Source organism: Procambarus clarkii, chromosome 24 (assembly GCF_040958095.1).
Source record: "Procambarus clarkii isolate CNS0578487 chromosome 24, FALCON_Pclarkii_2.0, whole genome shotgun sequence".
In the NCBI taxonomy this organism is placed as follows: domain Eukaryota; kingdom Metazoa; phylum Arthropoda; class Malacostraca; order Decapoda; family Cambaridae; genus Procambarus; species Procambarus clarkii.
Genome location: NC_091173.1, coordinates 20,227,256 through 20,248,165, shown reverse-complemented (window position 1 = coordinate 20,248,165; position 20,910 = coordinate 20,227,256). Strand labels below are relative to the sequence as shown.

The following is a 20,910-nucleotide window of genomic DNA, read 5'->3' as shown; positions in this document are numbered from 1 at the left end:
ACAATGACCATATCATCATACATGCTGGTGATGTACATGAGGATGATAGCAGTGCTACTGGTGACACTTGCAACACCCGGACCATCAGGTGTGAGGCCGCCACTCATACTTTCTTCACCTAGAAATGAACATTCATCGTCTGACTCCGAAGACAAACTTCAGACAACTCCTAGTGGTCCTGCTGCTAGGAGAAAACCTCGTATTGTTGATAAACCTGAATGTATGAACAGGAACTAATTTGCATCGAGAAAGCTCTGAGGTGTCGTGTCTGCTACAAGTCTCGTAAAAGGAAGGACACCAGGTATAAGTACAAGTCGGGTGGCATGGCACTGTGTGCTATAGCTCGTACCATCGCAAGAGGACATTCATGGTGGCTAGGAGATAATGCTTACCCACCATCCTCTCAACCTATAAAACATCGGTAGAGCAATTTCAGGAAGCCCTTTTCTGGAGCAGGTGGAGGCGGGTTCTATCTAAAGTTCATCTCATGCTCTACAAACATCATTGGGTGGCAAGTACAGATATTTTTATTAATTTTTTTATACATATGATATTGTGGTACAAACACTTATGAAGGAAGCAACACAAAAATGAATGATAAGAGTGTCACAAACAATGTCGGTAATGAATAATGACTGTAAACAATGAAGGAAAGCTGGTGTTGTTCACATGACAATGTATTTTATCTTACGGTATTGGTAACATTGTTCTAATATTTGTTCTTACATGCAAATACTGTATTCCTTTAGAACATTCTATTGCAAACAATTTGATATGAAATTGAAGGATGTAGCATGAAAATTAAGGTCAGAAAGCTGAAAAGAGTATAAACATTGTTGTGTGGTGGGGAGCTCTCAGGCAAGGTACGGCGTATCTTGCAGTGAGCGGCGGGTCTAAAGTACAGTATAGAAAAGTGAGACATATGTTTTTATATGCAAATATTCTCTCAAAGCATACTATTACAAACAATTTGATACCAAACTGAACAATGTAGCACGTAAATTAAGGTCAGAAAACTAAAAAAGAGTGTAAACATTTTTGTGTGGTGGTGAGTTCATGCTCAACACTTGGCCTGCCTTGAGGTGTGTGTGTGTGTGTGTGTGTGTGTGTGTGGGGGGGGGGGGGGGGGAGGTGGACGCGTGCGCTAGATATACTGTGTTAATTAAAGCACCATTACCATTTTTAGCAAGTGTTTCTTTGAAAAAATTACCCAAATAAAACAAATTGGCAAAAAATTGTCTCTATCTTTGATCTGATTATCTGCTTTTTCCATTAGTGAACATCCAAAAGTTCTAATTGGTCCATATAAATGAGGCTACATTGTACTGTACATGCATATCCTCGAGCTTATAAATATGTGATAATTTTATAATTACCCAGCTAAATAATGACGACAAACCTTCCTATTTCTGTGGTAATGACTTGAGTTTCATGAATGGATTGAACTCCTGTACTGAGTAGACAACGGATCTATGCTGGTAACCAAGTCCACAAACAAAAATGTCATATTCCTAGACATTGTGGTCATGTTAAGTGATACAAGATTTTCTGAGGAAACCCTAAAAATCCCTGAATATCATAAACATAAAACAACTGTCAGGTGTTTGCAGTGACAAAACAGTGGCAAAGCTTAAGGTTACTTCAACAAGCCTATACAACGCAAACAGCAACATGACACAACCAGGGTCGCACATGAATGAAATGAGTACAGTATGAGGGGGTGATGAAGGAAGAACTGTACCAAAGCAGCCAGAGGGGTACACTACAGCTCAATTAGTACTACTAGGCAAGTACTACAGTGAGCATAGCCAAAAACAATCAACTTTATCCAGCAGCAGCACCAGCACCAGATTAAAGTTTTCTGGTCAACTACCTTGCATCAATACTTACCTATAAAAATTTTCTATAGCATACTCAAAATTCTAATAAGCATCCACAGTGGCATCTCCAAGTGAAATATGAACTACAACATGACAACAACAAAGTTTAGCAGAAAATCATACATGTACAGAAAATTATGTTCATAGGTGTGACTGAAAGCTAACATTTATTGAGTACTGAATTTAAAATAATACCAACTATCGCTACTGTTCTGAAATAGTAAAACTAATTGTGCTACAATCTAACCCTATTCAATGTCACTCTCTCAATTACAAAATGCCAACACTCAGGCTATGTACATTATTATAGAGAAACCCATAGATGAGAGCAGACTTTATTTATAGATAATGTTTTTCTGTAATTGCTTTATTAAATCTGAGAAGAGATACTTGAGACTAGTGCTTACAGCAGGGAAAAACAAGGGAAGGGATGAAGTTAGGGAGATAAAGGTGGATTGAGGGCAGGAAGATGCAGGTGCAATGAGCTCAGAAACATGAATACTGTATATTATAATTTATATTTTGGAAGTACTTGCATTGTGTTATTGTAGCAAGAGGTAGTAATGTGAAAGTAAAGTTTCCAATCATCCTGAAAATGAGGACATTCCAAAGATGACATTTTACCTCGAGGGCTTTGTCAAGTCTGACCAACATATCTTGCCTTGCAGCATCTTTTTTCTTTATTTGCAGTTGCCCTGTGTAACACTGTTTGATGTGAAAAGGCCTTTACAAGTTATCATCTTCAACAAAGTTTACTCTTAATTTGGTGTCTCTACATTGTTGTCAGTAATTGTATACTACTGTATATTCAACTAATTTACACTTTCAACAAAGATTGCAAACTAAACCTGAATTATATTTTCCATAAGCTCTCCAAGAGCTGAAAATTGTACAGCCTTTTATACACTAAAGAAGTGACAGATGATAGTGTTAGATAGTATGCTGAGTGCATGTTATCTTGAGGTTATCTCAAGATGATTTCGGGGCTTAGCGTCCCCGCGGCCCGGTCCTCGTTCAGGCCTCCTGTTTATTGCACACCCCCAGGAAGCAACCCATAGCAGTTGTCTAACTCCCAGGTACCTATTTACTGCTAGGTGAACAGGGGCATCAGCGTGAAAGAAACTCTGCCCATTTGTTTCCGCCTTCACCGAGGATCGAACCCGGAACCTCAGGACTACGAATCCGAAGCGCTGTCCACTCAGCTATCAGGGCCCCTCCATCTTTGCCAATGTTGCCACCTTTACCTCACAAATGGTAGCACATTTTCACTGCAGTTTTCTCTGTACACACTGTGCACCCAACTAGGTACAACAAATTTACATCCTAGCCTCTTATTTAAACACATTGAATAAATAGCACCCAATTTTATATTTTTAAACCTTAGCACATTGCAAAACAACATGAATCCTACAAATTTAAATATAATGTATTTTAACTGTTGGCCTGCATGTTTCCGAGTACTATCCATACTGTATTTGAAAACTTTCAATGTATAAAGTACAGGAGCATATTAAATATGCTATCTAATGCAATATTTACAGTGTTGCTGTTTGTTCTATACAGAAATTTATATATAAGTATCTGAGAATTAGCAAATATATAGTAAAGGAATAGGCAATTGTTACTTAAAATCGCATTCAATATGTAATTGATATAATAGTGCCTTTACAATCTTCAAACAAAGCCATTAGTTAACAAACCTGACATCCTAAATTAATTATGTGCCACCACCACATCACACATTCTAAGTTAAGTATGTGTCATCACCATGCCAGGCATCTGAAATAAATGAATTTCACCACGATAACAAGAGGCATTTGCACTTAAAGAAAAAAATTACTTTCATAACAAGAATTAAATTGATCAATTATCTGGGCTTCTTTAAATTAAATAAGGTAGAGCAAGAGCCACATGTTCACTTACAAGTCTATAAGTGCTACTTATAGCACTTATTGGCTTGCAGAGCTCAAATAAAACTCACCAAGAATGATTTAAGTGCCAGAAATGGACAAAAGAATGGGCACATATATGTGCAGATGGATAACTATTTATCAGATTAACAAAAAAAAAAGCGTTGATGTGTATATATTAAACTGTGGCAACAGTCAACCGATGGAGTTCTTAGCCTACCGGGTACCACGAGCCAGAACCTGGCCCCCTCAGAGAGGCACGAGGAGCAATGGCCTATAGACACCCCCATGTAGTTGGAAGCAGTCTATGTCTGCCATCTACCAGGTCAGGCACCCAGAAAGGTAGGAATCCCAAAACAAATAACAGCTGGTTAAAAATTGCAAACCGAAAGTTGAACGAGCAGGTAGAACTCCCCAATCAGAAAACAAGCACGATATCACCACAGCCATCGTGCCGCTGTCTGTGCAGCTGGGAGCCCCAGACCTCCCATGCCAGCTACCTAACCCCAGTTCAGAGGCTGAATATAAAACCACAAAAAAAAACACCATTAATATAATGAAACGCCATTTTGTTCTGATGTTCATACCTGATGAACGCCTGATGTTCATACAGTGTTCTCTGATTGTGCCCATGGCACCTCTGCTCTTCACTAGTTCTATTCTGCATTTTCTTCCATGTCGTTCACTCCAGTACGTTGTTATTTTACTGTGCAGATTTCCCATTCATCACTGAATGAGAGTATCATTCAGTGGTCTGGTCAACTGGCCTGGAACCCAGCTCCTCCACATCCTCCTCAAGTCAGTCCAAAGACATCTTCAACAGGTAAAAGAAGCGCAAGACCGAAGCCAAATGCCCACAGGGCCACCAAAATAATACAAGTGGTCCTACAGTCACACCAGGCAGACCCCCACCAGGCAAAACCAAACAAAAGAAAGGAACACCCTGCAAAAGCACAACATCTCAGGGAGGAACAGAACCGGCCACTATGCATATTATAAGACAGTTGCACAGTACCTTGCACCCCAGTCCGCGATGATACTATCTTCTACCCAAGGCCAAACGGGTAGGAAAAAAACCCAGCTGACCCCAAGGGCAGGCAATCACCGAGCAGCAAAAGAACCTTGCGAAGGAAGTCCCCGAACCGTTTGTGGTAGATAACCCCAAAGTGCAAGGGGCCATACTTACAGGGCACCTAGGGAAGATGATCCTAGGCGCATGCAGCCCCAGTACTTTTGATATTACACCTGGCTCGCAACCCACCACACACAGCACACCACAAGGCACAGCACTGCTCAAGGATTGGAGCCAGAGTAAATCGACCGCCACCCAACACAACAGCCTCAGAACTAGGGTTGGGTAGCCAGTGCAGGAGGTCTGGGGCTCCCGCTTATCCATCCCAGGGAGGGGGAAGATGCGCACACAGCGGTGCGATGGCTGTGGTGACACCATGCTTGTTTGCTTGTTTTCTGATTAGGGAGTTCTGCCTGCTTGTTCGACTTTCAGTTGGCAATTTTTAACCAGCTATAGTTTTTTAGGGATTCCTACCTTTCTGGATGCCTGACCTAGTAGATGGCAGACATAGACTGCTTCCAACTACATGGGGGTGTCTATAGGCCATTGCTCCTCGCGCCTCTCTGAGGGGACCAGGTTCTCGTTCATGATCCCCGGTAAGCTAAGAACTCCATCAATTGACTGTTGCCATGGTCTAATATATACACATCAGCCTGGTATAGCTCCGGGGAACCGAAGGGGATCTCCACAGAAAAAACTATATGGGTAGTATTATCTTCAAAACTAATACTTCTGCTTGTTACCCAATGGTATTGACACTTGTACAATGAAGAATCCGAATTGGATAAAACAAATTAAATTTAAACAGATAAAAGTTTTTTCAGGCAAAATAATATCTAAAAAAAATTCTACTCTTATCTTAGTGTTTCTATATACGAGAACCCTCTTAATAACAGTACTCAAAACCTTAATGCAGTACTGTACTCAAAACCTTAATGTAATACTCAACAATTTAAATACAGTACATACACAAAATCTTAATATACTACAGTACAGTATCTATATCTTTAAAATAGAATGTCGTCTGTCCAACGTAGAAGGCCAGATGCCTCACCCAACTTTCACACAAAGAAGTCTGTTTAAAAACTGCAACTTCATGAACAAGAGGACATAGGTTCAAACTAAGGAAACAAAGTTACTGAAAAAACATTAAAAGTTTACTTTTGCAAACAGTGTGGGAGATGGTTGGAACTAGTTAAATGAGAAGGTGATGGAGGCCAAAACTGTCAGTAGTTTCAAAGCGTCATATGACAAAAAGTACTGGGAAGACGGGACACCACAAGCGTAGTTCTCATCTTGTAACTACACTTAGGTAATTACATGAAATATGAAGAGTATGCGAGTGCTATTGCCAGCCAGGGTCGGCCCAACAGCCTCCACAGAAAAAATACTCCACAGATAGTATTTTAATTGAAGACAACCTTCATGCAAGTGTCAATTCCTCAATTCCCATCCTTTTTTCAGCAATGCTGAAAGAAATATCAGATTCTTAACCACTGCACTGCTCTGGCTCCAAATATGGCACATCCCTGGTGCGCAGAAAATAAAATGTTGGGAATATTTATTTTGTACTTTTCAAAATGTTAAATACCCTTCCCTGATCACATATATGTAGAAATAAAATCAAAATTGTACTTATTTTGGCTGCAATGGGGTCCAGAAAATGGCATGTGACATCACAATTTGGTGGTCACCCATGGTGTAGACTCCCGGAGGCAGTCGCACACCAGTTTCAACATGTGCGAGTTGACACAAATATTTTTTTGTTCAGTTTTTCATACAATTGCTAATGCATTTATATTGTTTTTTCTTGCCAATCCGATGTCAATGTCTGTACCTGAATACAGTATCATGTCCATGACGATACCAGTTTTGCAGTCACAAAGCATGAAAAATTTGAGTCTAAACCGGTGCCACTTTGATGGGATGTACTGCTTGAACGCCAGTCGTCCCTTGAAGAGGACTGGCGATTCATCAATCACCACATTCTGTCCTGGTACAAAATAGTCACGGAACTTTCCTCTCATATCACTAAAAATGTTCTGCACCTTCTAAAGTCTGTCCTATCTGTCTTCATTATCACTGTTCTCAATGTGAAAGCACCTGAGAAGCAGCAGGAACCTATCATGTGACATGTACCTGTTGAACATGAGGGGATGGAACAAGGCTGTCTTTGCTCCAATAATCCTGGATGACATGTTTTTCAGAATGCTTCATCATCATGCTCAACACTAAAAACACGTACATTTCCTCATTCGTCATGTCTTTCCATCGTGTCATGCGAGAGGCAAGTAAAATTCTGGAGTCAATGAGGCTGTGAGCTTATCTGTTTGTCTCTGCAACGAGATGGTCCGTGAATTCCTTATCAAAATATGTCACAAAATAGTCAATTTCAGCCAAATCATCACCTGTACAGGAGAATAACGGTGTCACACCAACATTGGTGCCATCAAATGTTGGTATTTGTGGGACAAATGTCTCACATTCCTCCCACACAATTACACCTGCCGGTTTGGTTTTGTAAAAGGGTAAAAGGGTAAGAAATGTTTTATAACAAGATAACACACACCTATAACCTTCTATAGCTTTATGGTGGCCATTTATCTTCAAACATCTAACCAGTTTTGTCAGCTGCAAGGATTGTTGCATACAATTTTATCTCCTCATGGAGGTCATGTACATAAATCATGAACAGTAGTGGTCAAAGTACTTGCAGGACCTCACTTGCCACTAGCCTTCATCCTGACACTTCCTCTCACTACAACCCTGTTTTCAGTTTGTCATATACATATTCTCTAATCCAGTTTAGCTTCTTCCTAGTTACCCAAGCCAGCTATTCAAACTTGTAAATTATCTTTATGTAACAAACAGTGTTAAAAAAAAATTGCAATTTAGGAAGATGCAATCAAAAAATTCTCCTTTCTTCTTTTATATGTGGTGACCATGGTAAGTATACAGTAACTTAAGCGAGTTTGCCATTTTCCCCTAAGGCCACAGTATCTCAATTATAAAGTCAGTCCTCTCCAGATGTTTTAATATCCTCTTCCTGATAACTTTTAGTAGATTACATGAGATGCATGTCAATGACAAGGGTCCATAGTTAAAGACTTCATTTCATTAATATGGGAACTATGTATGCAATCTTCGAGTTCTACACTCTGTTAAAGATAAACTGTATATCTTAGTCCAGAGGGTTAGATATCTCTGCTTCCTCTTTTGACAACCAAGGCAAAATATAGTCTGGTCCTATTGCTTTGCTTACATTTAACTCTTCCAAGTGACTTTTACATTCTCCTTGGTTACTACCATATCACTTGTAATGGGTCACTACTTTGGTTCAAAATTTAAGGACAACCTGGAATCTCACTTCGAGTTCCTTGCAGCACTCGATGCTCCTCTCTGAGAATATTTTCAATTATTTTTAGTCCAAAAACTTTACTATTGAATTTCATATTACAATGGATACGTGTAACAGACACGACCAATTGACTTAAGTTATGTCAGTTTTCAAACTGTTTTGTCACTTCCTTTCAAACTCCAGTAACTCCCATCTAGCCCTTCTTGGTGCCTCGATTTGATATTGTATTTTTCCCAAAGCCTTCTCATTTTTGTCCTTGGTCTATGTGCATTGCATGTCGAGCCATGAATTAATCATTGCTCTTCATTTCTACCTCATTTCTCAGTGGCACATACTCTAGTGAGGTTTTCTGCATTTATGGGCTGTGTATTCCTTCCTCATTACAGTATGTACTTACATTTTCCTTTAGCTTACTTATACACTAAACATCCTGGAAGTAGTCTACCTCTGTACCTTTTATTAGTCCAGCAGCTAAATATGTACAAAATATAAGTCACTGGCCCAAAGTGGCACTTCATATCTTTTCTCCTCAATACCCACCTCTCACTGTTGTCAATTCATTCTCTTGTACATTGCCATGCTTATGTGCTGCTTTATGAAGTACCTACAATGTCCACAAATTTTGCCCTTCACATGTCATCCCCACATTGGGAATCCATCATTACTAAATTCACTTATTGTTAAAATCACTGAGCACTATACTAAAAGCATAACTTTCCATTCAGGTGTCACCATTGGTGCCCCCTCTATGGCCTTTAGACAGTACAATACTGTACTGTATTTCCATTGCTATCATACTTTTTCTTGGACCTACTGTTGTTAGCTTGGGTATTGTACATAACCACCACCATTATCCTTTATTATTACTATATCTATAGTGTAGTACTCTTCTCTGATCACATCATAACCTCCTGGAAAGAATGTATTTCCCACGATTCAATCAAGTTTTGTTTCCGAATGTGCAATTACGAGCAGCCAAATCTCCGGTACTTTCTCCGAGAGTTGTCCTTTCTCAGTATTCCACCCACATCCACACCCAATAGTCCAATATTATTTATCATCACTAGGTGTTGTCCCCCACTGGATGGTGGTAGGATTCAACATGGGTTGTGAGGATAGGTACCAAGGGTTATTTTCCCCCATACTGTAGTGTTATTGGATCATATTAAACAACTGTGGGTTTGGGATTGCATGTAGCTTTATTGGACCAGTTTGCAACCTTGTGGTTTCCTCTGCATTTGCATTGCAGCATGCCCCTTTTTTACTCCTCCCTCATTTTAATTAATCTAATTTAGAGACCCTTTCCAACAGTCTTATTACTTGGCTTCCTCTCCCTTATGTCCTTCATACTCTTGGAACAGCCACCCTATATTTTTGCCATCTCTCCTTCACACACCAATGCATCCTTTAAACTACATAATTCTCCAAAATCCCTTAAAAATCTCTTGAACTTTCAACTATTCTAGCCGTTATGATATTCTTTGACACATGCACTTAGGCCACTGCACATCTATTTTTCTAAATCTGCCCAACTTTCTCAGCCACTCGGAGAAATTATTGTTGTTAAAGTTATTCGAATGGTTAAAGTTTTTAATTTTAATGTCTAAATGTTCAACTGAAGGTTTAAAGTATATAAAAATAAAGTATATTCATTATGGTTTATGAGTAAACAATTTTGGTATAACTTGATACAGCACAACGCGACTTTTCTTTATAGGAATACAAATGTTAGCTGGCTTATTTCTTCCAAATTTTTCTCTACTAGGCAATCCATCTACCCCCAAAAGTTGGTACACCACCCTCAACAATCAATAAAATGGGTAAACTCTTTTCAACTTCGTTACCTCAATTCTGGTCCTAGGTCGTTCATTTTGGTATCTAATATATTCGCAATGAAATTCCCTACAGGAGTATGTGCATATAATGTCCAAAACCGTGGCACGCCCCTCCCAAAGCCACCGCCAATTACTGCTGAGGACTATGCCAAGTCGTTACTGGACGTCCCTCTATTTAACGGAGGACTCAATGCTTTGCTCTTACCGAGCAAAAGCATTAAGTTTACTTTTTTTTTATCCCCCACCCCTTCATTACCTTACTCATTTAGGTTGCTCTCTCTTTAGTTGAACTTCCTTTTCCTGGCCATTCTTGGAGTTTTGAAAAGACATCTTCCTGCAGTACTACTGTCATCAGCTATTACTCTCATTGACATTGAGACATCTGCAAACAATGACATGTACAAGCTCATTTCCTTGGGTAGGTTACTCGTATAGATTAAAAATGGCAATGGTCCTAATTAAGCCTTGTGGGACTCTGGTTTTCACTACTTTCCAGCAGGATTTCTTCTCAGACTCGGTCCTGTATCCATCCAGTTCTCATCCCCTACTTCTACACGTTACCCACTAGCCTTTTACAAGCAAAAGTATCAAAAGGCTTTTTGATAGTCTACCCAGCACACACACACTGCTGTTACAACAAAATTCTCAGGTGTAATGTACTGAATACTAAGTTGGAAAGATGCGAATAAAGATGGTCAGGTTTTTAACAAGTTAAGACCATCGGGTCATGTGGCAGAATTTAGGTCGAAGGCCATGCAGAGTCCACAAGATCAATGCCGAGATGGTCAGGCGTGCAGTAAGGAAAGACCATTTTGTATGGAAAATTATTAGTAGATAGTTTTCATATACTGTATTTTCCAAAACTCTCTATCGAGTCTGGTAATTCCATCAATTGTTCTATTTGGTTAGGTGCTAATAAACACAATTTGATAAGAAAATGCATGCAGATAAATCTAGTAGTAGTTTTAGTTAAAATGTTTGACCATAATAATTGTATAATACACACACAATAAGACAAATTACTGTAGCTGTCTTCTTTCAAATGTTTTTAGTATTTCGATCATACACAGACTGAAGGAAACTCCGGCAATGATGACATCAACTCCAATACATTTTCAGTACTCTTCAACGTCTTTAGCACTTGAAGCTCAAGTAAGAAAGTAAGTAATTATCAAAAGAAGGCACCAAACCAGGAAGGCTATGTAACTTGAAGCTCAAAATTCAATGGCTATTTAAAACAAGATCATTTCCAATACTGTACTTGTAAAAAGTATTTTTCCTAAGTTGGTGCATCAGTGGGACACTTAATTGTCCCCAAGTTGAATAATCCAAGTAATTTGGCATTTGTTAATAAGTGCACATACTGGAGGCATTCTTGTCCTTTTATACAAGTTATATTCTCTTACATTCTCTGTTGTATTCATTTTGAGTTACATCAACTAGCCTGAACACTTTATCAACACTTAGCAACGTCTCCCCTTCCCCTCAGATGCCACGAACATGTTACAACACACACTATCCTGCAATCTGTACCTATCATACTAACTTTCCAACCTTTGTCAAGTTTGAAAAACTGCCCAACCAGTTCTCTCCGCCAGTTTCCTTTTCACAAAACTTGCTTATGAATTTCTACTCGTCTTACTTAATTTTACAAGTTTATATTAAAACATGTTCTTTGCCAATTCACAAGGTAAATATTTCAAAAATATTTTTGCTAATCAGATTTTCTGACCAGATTTAAAACATTTCTTCACTTTGTAAAAACTTCAAGGCCTAAATTATTACTGTTCATCAATAGTTACTATGAATATCATTATTAAAAGCAATTCTACTAGTATATGGCAAGAAGTAAAATCGCACTTGGATCTTAACATGGCCCGAGCTAAGCTCATCTGCTGGCTAAGATGTAAGATTCCTTTCTTCATAGGTAACGGCACAGATTTTTAAATGAAATGTTAACGAATGAAGATAAATCGGTGAGCTAGTCATGATTGGTATACCATTTACAGATAGTTAACCCACCATAGTTCCTATAGAGAAAGGTATGTCTACTTTCACCCAAAGCTAACTTTTCATCCCTAACCTCCTATCAACAATAATGGACTAATCATTACCTACATGTTGCAGATTCACTTCATAAAACATTTCCACAAATCATCTTCTTTGAACTTTTCTTTTTCACTGATCAAGTTATTATGAACCTATCACTCACATCAACAAATAGTCTAGTAATAGGTTGGCTCATACATGAGCATGATAAACAATACATGCACAACACCCAATACCATTCACTCAAACTTATTATGTACAAGGATTAATCAAACAAGAACTCTATGTACTTAATTATCAACTTTTTTATTTAATTACAAAAAGGAGCCAACCTGTTACAAAGTGACTACTACTGATGCAATGTAAAATGGTACACAAGTGCACGTACACCACATTCATAATGCTATACATTTTAAGTGATAGGAACATAATGTTTGTTATATCAAATATTTTTTTTTTTCAAGTGAAAGAGCTCAGTTAAATAAATCAATCACCTGGACAAAACTTGTTCATTAATATTAATATAAAACAAGTAGAAAAAAAGGCTTATAACACAATAACCCGAATAGGATTACTTTACCTTAGATGATATATATAAAAAATTCAAGTCTTGGTTGTGTATACAGTGCAAGATAATATTTGGTGAAGAATGTGACAGCAAAATCTCACATTAAAATCACAGATCATGGTTCAAGATGGAAAATCCAGAGCTATATACACTAACACAATATCAATACACAGTCACATATAACTTGGACTTTTTCAATTACACTGTCCAAACCAGATCAACCAAGTCGTAAAAATTAATTATAGTCCACTAGTAACTCAAGGTGTAAAGCTACTTAGGTAACTGGTTCTTCAGTTACAATGAAAGAAAAATAATATCCTGGATCAACAATGAACTAGAATTAATTTAAATTGAAACGCCTTGTAGCATGTAGATAATGCCCAACATTGCTCATCGTACACTGTATCCATTACACTTCTTGACAGTATTTAAGCAAGTACTGTAGTGAAAAAGTTACTAAATTAATTATACATTAAATCTGTATGAAGAACAGTTATCATGATGGCCTTAACTGGAAGACACAATGTTCTAAATAAAGCTCTGCTATAATTATATTTAATTTGGCATCTGAAAATTGTGCAATAATAGCAACATAAAAGACAGAGCAAATGTACAGTGCCCAGGCACAGCAAGCTGCCCCTTCTCTTTATGGTGGTAAATATAATACAAGCTAAAGATTCAACTTACAAGTACTGACTAAAACTGAGATCACAGTATCTTTGAATGCCTGGCAGTTTCATCCCAGTGATATTTACCCTACACACACACACATACACACACATCTAAAGGTGAATGCCGTTACCTACTGTCCACTGGTATTACAGCACCAGCAGATGTGACTCAAATCTCCCTGGTTTACTGACCCTTGAGATTTAAAAGTAAATGGTACACCTATACCCTCATCCCATGATAATAACAATTCCATCTTCGCTTTATCCCTCACATTCATCCTAAAGTACAATAACAAAACAAAATGAGCTGGATATAACTTGCCTTGCATCAGAACTTTGTAAAGTACATCAGTGCTGGTTAAATTAAGTAAAATTATTCACAATTTTAAACAATTTAAGTATCAATTACTCTCACCTTTTCAAGGAATACCCAAGATAAAACTAGATGTCATATTCTCTTTGAAAAATATGAAGCACACCCAAATTTTCTCCACCAAACATTATTAATGGGCACTTGAGGAATACCCCTCGATGAAACTTGACACAGTATATCGTAGTACATAACCCCAGGAAATACTCGAGATGAAAATACAACTTAAATAGATTTTAAAGTTCTACTTAGTCCACACATCCCCAAGCCTTTACCTGTATTTACATCAAGGCAGCACAACATTCTATCATAAAAGTCTAACACGTACAGACGACTCCAATGCCTAACATATAATTTCAATATACTTTATAACAGGCTTTTTGTGCATCATCCTAAATGCAATGCAGAAAAGTAGTAGGATCTTTGTGAGACAATTGTCAATGTATTAGTTTAATCAATTTCTTAATATGGCTAATGCTTGCAGTCAGAAACAACAAATAACAACATAGTAAGAGCCTTTGGAATATTCCTGAGTTTATCTTTCATATATACCAAAACAGTGGCAAATCCCAAACAAATGCCAGAGTATTTGGCTAGTCTATACTGTATATCCCACCAATATCCCTAACTCACAAATGGACCCCATGATTTTGGTTACTTACATCGCCAACAGTACTGATACCTCAATGCTGTGTATTACATCCCAATATTAACCTATCATTGTATCCCACATCACTGGTAACTTGTAAACATTTAGTAGCAGCATCTTTGTACGCCACAGTATTGGTAACACTCGCTTCCATGTGCAGTACTAGTGAACCCTTTCACCACTGCCACCTACCATTATGTATCTCAGAGCATGGAAATTCAGAATAAAATTGTAACATTCCATAAATATGCCTTCGGTACTCAAAAACATGTCTGTGTAAGTAACAGGTTTAGGCAGAAAGAAATGACGAAGGATAATTCGTCCATGTCAAATGGTTTTTTTTTTTTTTTTTTTTTTTTTTTTGGCAAATGCCAGTATGCCATAAACACCCCACACCTAACAATATGCCGTTTTACTTTTAAGGAATAATTTTTAACAAATTTAATTTTTGCCAGTAACCCAGTGACTGCTTAAATATTCAAGTAATCCAAGACATTTACATAATACCATACTCTAAATTCATAACAATAAAATACATTTTATAAAACAAGATATGTTCTCATTTCGGCGTAAGATTCTGCCGAATCGTAGTCAACCTACGAATACGTGATAGATTCAGGGATGCCAGTTAAATTCAACCAAATGTATGAAATGAACTAAAACTTTTTTCTAAAGTTCCAATCGAAATCAAGCTCAACAAATGTTTGCATTACTTACTTTTGCTTTCCTTCCAAGTTATGTTACAGTAATTGTTTAGCCACCTGAGTTTATTACTATGATAAACATTAGTTACAATTCTTCTGGTGCATACAAGTTGAAAGTCCTCTAACTACTCAAGCAAATAACCTATGAATGGGAAACAAACTGATACACCAGAGAAACTGTATTCAATCCCTGTAAAGACTGAGCAGGTGTTGTCTGTGAAAGATATTTGCACCAATTCAAAAGCTTCTGAGACACAATGAGGAACTTGAGTGAACAAAAACATTATGAACCAACAACAGCTACCAGGTCAGAGGGTAAGCACTTGCTGTGGCAAGTACAAATTCATCGTGGAAAACGGCTGTATTGATGCCAAGATGAGTAATATTAAAATGCACATAGGGAAATTACAAAACTTGTATAGTACCTTGGTCCAATGGTCCAACTAAATCATTCTTCTTGAAACTAATGTTTCAAATGTTACTCTTTATACATTCATGTTATCCCCTTTGGATGTACCATAATAATTCGTGTAATTTACCAGATGAATTATTAGTAAAGAACTACTAGCCCCTTCATTAGGTTTTGGAATATGTAATGTATATATATATATACAACATACATATATAAATATATATGTGCTGTTCTCACTCGAACTGTAGTCTTACGATAGTGGGTTGTGAAAACTACAGGTCTCCAAATTAAGAAGCCAAGATAGTGCATCAACTACTGAGGCAACACAAAATACACCAAAAGGAACAACACAAGAGAAGGGCACCAGAGAGAGAGAGGAAGAAGGGGGGGTACGAGACGACACCCAATGGGTGCGTAGTTGTCTCAACTAATCACCCAAGCATCTTAAATGGAATCCATCCAGTCACCATAACCAAGTATCACGTTATTACCTCTTGCTTCATCTTCCCTGGTGACATGTCTGTTTTCTTAGATTGAAAGGATTTGCTTCCAGCCTCCATTCCTTCAATTTTTACCTTAACGTCTGCATCTTCTGCCTCTGACTGTAAACGAAAAAAAAAAATTATACTTTGTGGAAGTTCATCACAACATAATTTGTAGTGAAGTCAAAGTTTGTGTAAATATTCAAAATGTTATAAACCTATGAATAAAATTAAAAAAAATTATAATGCAAACTGGTATTAAAGTGGAATGATAAAAATACATTGAGCTATCGTGGTCAAAATTCATGAGAAAAAGCATCACCCCTATTCATTATGTGTGCCTTCAGACAGTATCTGTGATGAGTAACGAGTACAGGGTGTGTGAAATGATCACAGATCTGTATCAATTCCATGAAGTATAGTTAGTCGAGGCTGGAGGGAGTTGGCTGGGAGGATACCTGCTTTTGTCTATAGAGAAATCTAGCCCTAAAAGCAATGCCAGATGCTTTTCAAATGTTCCTCTCATGCTTTACCAGGAATTTATTCAATTGCATATTCTAGAACAGCTTCAAGGTGCAATTCGTATCGTACATAAATTCAAGATTCCCTGAATGCCTTCTTTACTTCTGTTAGTAATTACATTACTCATTACCCCATTACACCTTTAAATAATTTTCATCTGAATTATTCCAAGTTCTGCCCAAAATGTTTTGCATAGTCGTGACTTCATTTTATGTAAAACTCCAGTACGTACAATTGTATTTTTGCCCATGTTCTTTGTATGTACATTCTTATTAACAAAGTACAGTATTATTATTTACACAGAAATCACAATAATGTGATGTATATCTATGAGAAAATCAACTAGAGCTCTTAGGTGACTCAAACCCATGACCCGCATACTGTCAGTCTCTACCACTGCACCACCCTGACCTAATAAGTTATACAACCTGGGATCCTAATGAATCAACAGGAAGTCCGGGTGGTACAGTGGTAGAAGTTGTGGCTGGCACTATGTTGGTCATGGGTTCGAGTCACCTAAGAGCTCCAGGTTATTAGTATTTACTTCTACTACATCACCACCACCATGTTCTACACCGTACTTCCCAAGTCAGCAGTGGTATAGTACGTGACAGTTGAGAGGCGGGCCGAAAGAACAAAGTAAGTAATTATCAATAGAAGGCACCAAACCGGGAAGGCTATGTAGCACCATCAAATGTGCGGGAAAATCAGAGGGCGCTAAATATCACCAAGGATGCCAATACGAGAACAAAAGCGCATAAGGCGAACGGTATCAAAAGCATCCGAGTAGCCAAAAATTCTATCGAGGGACAAGGGACCACGAAGGGCGGTCGGAGAGCAAGACATACGCTTGTCCTGGAAGTCAGGACATTCAAGAAGGACATGCACGACCGTAAGAGGGACAATGCAATTAGGACAATAAGGAGCAGGGCGGCACTCCATCAAGTGACCATGGGTTAAGCGAGTATGGCCAATACGCAACCTCGCCAGAGCCGTTTCCCATCGTCGGTTACGGTGGTAGGAGGACGGCCAGTCTGGTAAGAAGTGACTCAAAGAACCCTGATCTCTGGCTGGGAAAATTGTGGTCTGAATGTGTTTCAGAACTAGACTGAGAGGTTTGAGCCTGGAACTTAAGTACTTATTATCAAGGAAATTGTTACTCTGGGCCAGAAAATGGGCTTAAGAGTTGGATGGTGTTGATGTGGAGTTGGTGGAAGAACACAGTGAAGAACTGACCACCAAAGAACTCCTAGCCCTTCAAAAAGAGCAGCAACAAGAGGCACCTGAGGAAATGTCTTCAGGGGAGGAGGAGGCAGTAGATAATGTCCCTTCCTCAACAATTATGAAGTGGTATAGGCTGTGGGAAGAAATGCAAACTTTTGTTGAGACGACTCACCCACAGAAAGCTGTAGTAGGCTGTTGCCTTAACCTTTTCAATGACAATGTGCTGCCTCACGACAGACAAGTGTTACAAAGAAGGGAAAAACAATCTTCAATGGAACGATTTCTAGTGAGAAAATCAAGCAAAAGCAGGTCCTAGTGGTATGCAGGCAAAATGTGCCAGAGAGAGTACCCCAGAGAAGTTATCACTTCCTGATGTTATAATGCAAGGGGACTCCCCTTCCAAACAGCAACACCTCTCCTCCCTCCCCTCCTCACCATCTTCCATACGCCAACATGAGTCATCAGTAAAGGTAAGTAGTAACTTTTACATACTTTAGTACTGAAGATTTGGGTGAATTAGGTATAAAATTTACTTTGAAGTTAATTTTTTGGGGAGTCTGGAACAGATTAATTAATTTTCCATTATTTCTTATGCGGAAATTCACTTCGGTTTACGAATTTTCGGGTTACGAGCCGTCTCTGAGAACGGATTAAATTCATAAATTGAGGTACCCATACTCATTTTAGCTTTCTCACTATAATTTTCGAAGTATGTCATTCATTTTGGTACAAAATTGTTCGCAATATCACGACGACCATTTTAAAACCAGTCCCATCATATCCGGATAATAAATGGAATTTTTACAAATGTATTAATCAGCACTGTAGGCCGAGCGTTGGCAGTGAGTACACAAACCACACGCAAATGTTTATACTCTGTATAAACATTCGGGCAGGTGGGCGGGCTTGGGTGGGATTTTTTGGGGGTTTGAGTGGGTGGGTTTGAGTGGGTGGGTTCGGGCGGGTGGGCAAGCTTGGGTGGGTTTCAGGCAGTTGGGTAAGCGCCAGTTAATGATCTAAAAATCAGCCTTTAGAACACGCGGAATGATAAATAAGAGGTCATTAAATCGAGTGGATACTTTATGATGCAATTTTTTATAATGACGAACACATTCACCTAGTAAGTCATGACTATAACCACATTCACATATTAATGCAACCATGAAATTATAGCAGGATTTTTTCATGGGTCAAGGTAAACAATATACCCACAGAGGTATTGTATCCTTATTTGCATCATTTATGTAAAACCCAGACAATAATTGTTTAAATTGTCATATGACAATCACATTGCCATGTGAATCAACACACGACGATAAGCAATGTCTAGCGGTTAATAGGGCTCTTCTCATTTTTTATGATTTTGTAAATGAACTCAACGTTACAAGAAATAGTTGGAGCCTTGGGAGAGCTATTGAGGATATTTAAAACCGAATTCTATTGCTTGTTTTCATTTTGAGTTGCCTAGTTTCTCATTCACTTATTCAGGTATAGTCCTAATACCTTTTGAAAATGAATTTTGAGGCAGAGAATGTGAGAAATAAGTTAGATGTGGTTAAATTTTTATCTAAACACGTTCATTTGATAATTGTCCATTATATTATAGGTCGAAAAGAAAACATTACCAAGTGAAATTAGCTCAGAGAGCATGAGGAAATGCATCTTGGAGACATCTCTGGTTGTAATGTAACCCTCACTAAAATTAATTGGGGCCAGTTTCATATACTGTAGTTCATTGAATTGAGGTTGTACTGTACTTTATAAAAGTTATTACGCACCAAAATCTGCGGAGTCTTCACACCACCCGTGTCACTTCCAGCTGCAGATCCTCGACTGCTTGGAACCCGATTATGCTAGAAAAACAAAGTGACAATTACAAGAAAAATATCAATATTGTGTATTTTAATAAATCTAATTATATACATATACATGATATATATACATTATATATATATATACATTATATATATATATACATATATATAACTGGGGACCATTCAGGCTTGTTCGCATATACATATATATATACACACATATACAGTACATACACACACACACACACACATTATATACATGCACCAAATGCATCACCCCCAATTTATATTTTTAACGAGCTACTTTTATGGAAAATATTTGCTAAACACTTCACTTTTAGGTTGCAAATCAACACTGGTACCAACCAACCCAAGAGAAAAATACTTAATGCTTGTAGAGGAGAAAAACAAATGTGCATTGATATCCCAACCTATTTCATGGCCTAGTGGAGGCAGGGGCACGGATCAGAATCATTGGGAATCATAAGGACTCCACACACCGAGATTACATCCAGTCATAAAAGTAGAAAAAAGAAGGGGGGGACCTTGATGGACTACCAAAGAAAATTAAAAACTATTGTAAATATCTAAAATGCCACCTGATTAAAAGTCCACTATGGGATCACCATAGCCCGTGCTACTTTGAATTTTTGTTCCGAGTAGCTGAATCTAAAATCAACAACTACCACCACCCACCACTTAACTACTCTTCCAGCCACTAGATAGCATAACTTACATTTTCACTTTTCCCATCATACAACAACAATAGCATCCAACTGAGCAAGAAACTTACCAAGAACAGTGACCTTCAAACATCCAAGTGGGAAGGTATGATAAATTTTTATGAAACCAATGCTTTGATTTGGAAACCCTATTTACATTTTTTCCACTGGAAGATATATAAATTTACTAACTGGCCAAAGCCATGGGCCAAAAGAACAGTGAGAGGCACTGCAGTCATCATTCTCAGTAACAATATCAAAAAAGTACACTAACCAGTCCAAAAACATTCTTTTTCATCCTCAAATATGCACAATAGGATAAACACATATTAGCATTTCTGCTTAAACCCTAGACACTCCTAGTATCTCTATATCTAGACACTACCTAGTATTCTCAGTATAATAAGTCTTTCAATTATTTAATTATGGATACATTACCAAGGTAGACTAATGCATAAGTAATGATCATAATATGACTCCATATTGACTAAGCACTGAAGAACACCAGTTGAACGGCTAATAGTTGTGAAGTTGACAACCACCACAACTATTTCATTTCTTACTTGGCATGACTGACGAGGTACTTATTAAAGTTGTAACCAACAATAACCTTATTCATAGGACTTAGTAATTATCAACATTTTTGCTTACAAAGGATCAATACTTTC

At 38.0% G+C, this 20,910-nt stretch overlaps 1 protein-coding gene across 3 annotated transcripts in view; it reads right to left on the bottom strand.

The window, feature by feature from the left end:
* The window catches only part of LOC123761647 (uncharacterized), a 62,941-nt gene that overhangs the window by 7,323 nt on the left and 34,708 nt on the right, over positions 1 to 20,910 (bottom strand). For all 3 annotated transcript variants that reach the window (XM_045747713.2, XM_069330699.1, XM_069330700.1), the window contains exons 14-15: positions 19,485 to 19,559; positions 15,970 to 16,080 (exon numbers count right to left, since the gene is read on the bottom strand). In XM_045747713.2, the coding sequence (XP_045603669.1) occupies positions 15,970 to 16,080; positions 19,485 to 19,559 (186 nt within the window). The remainder of the gene's footprint in view (positions 1 to 15,969; positions 16,081 to 19,484; positions 19,560 to 20,910) is intronic.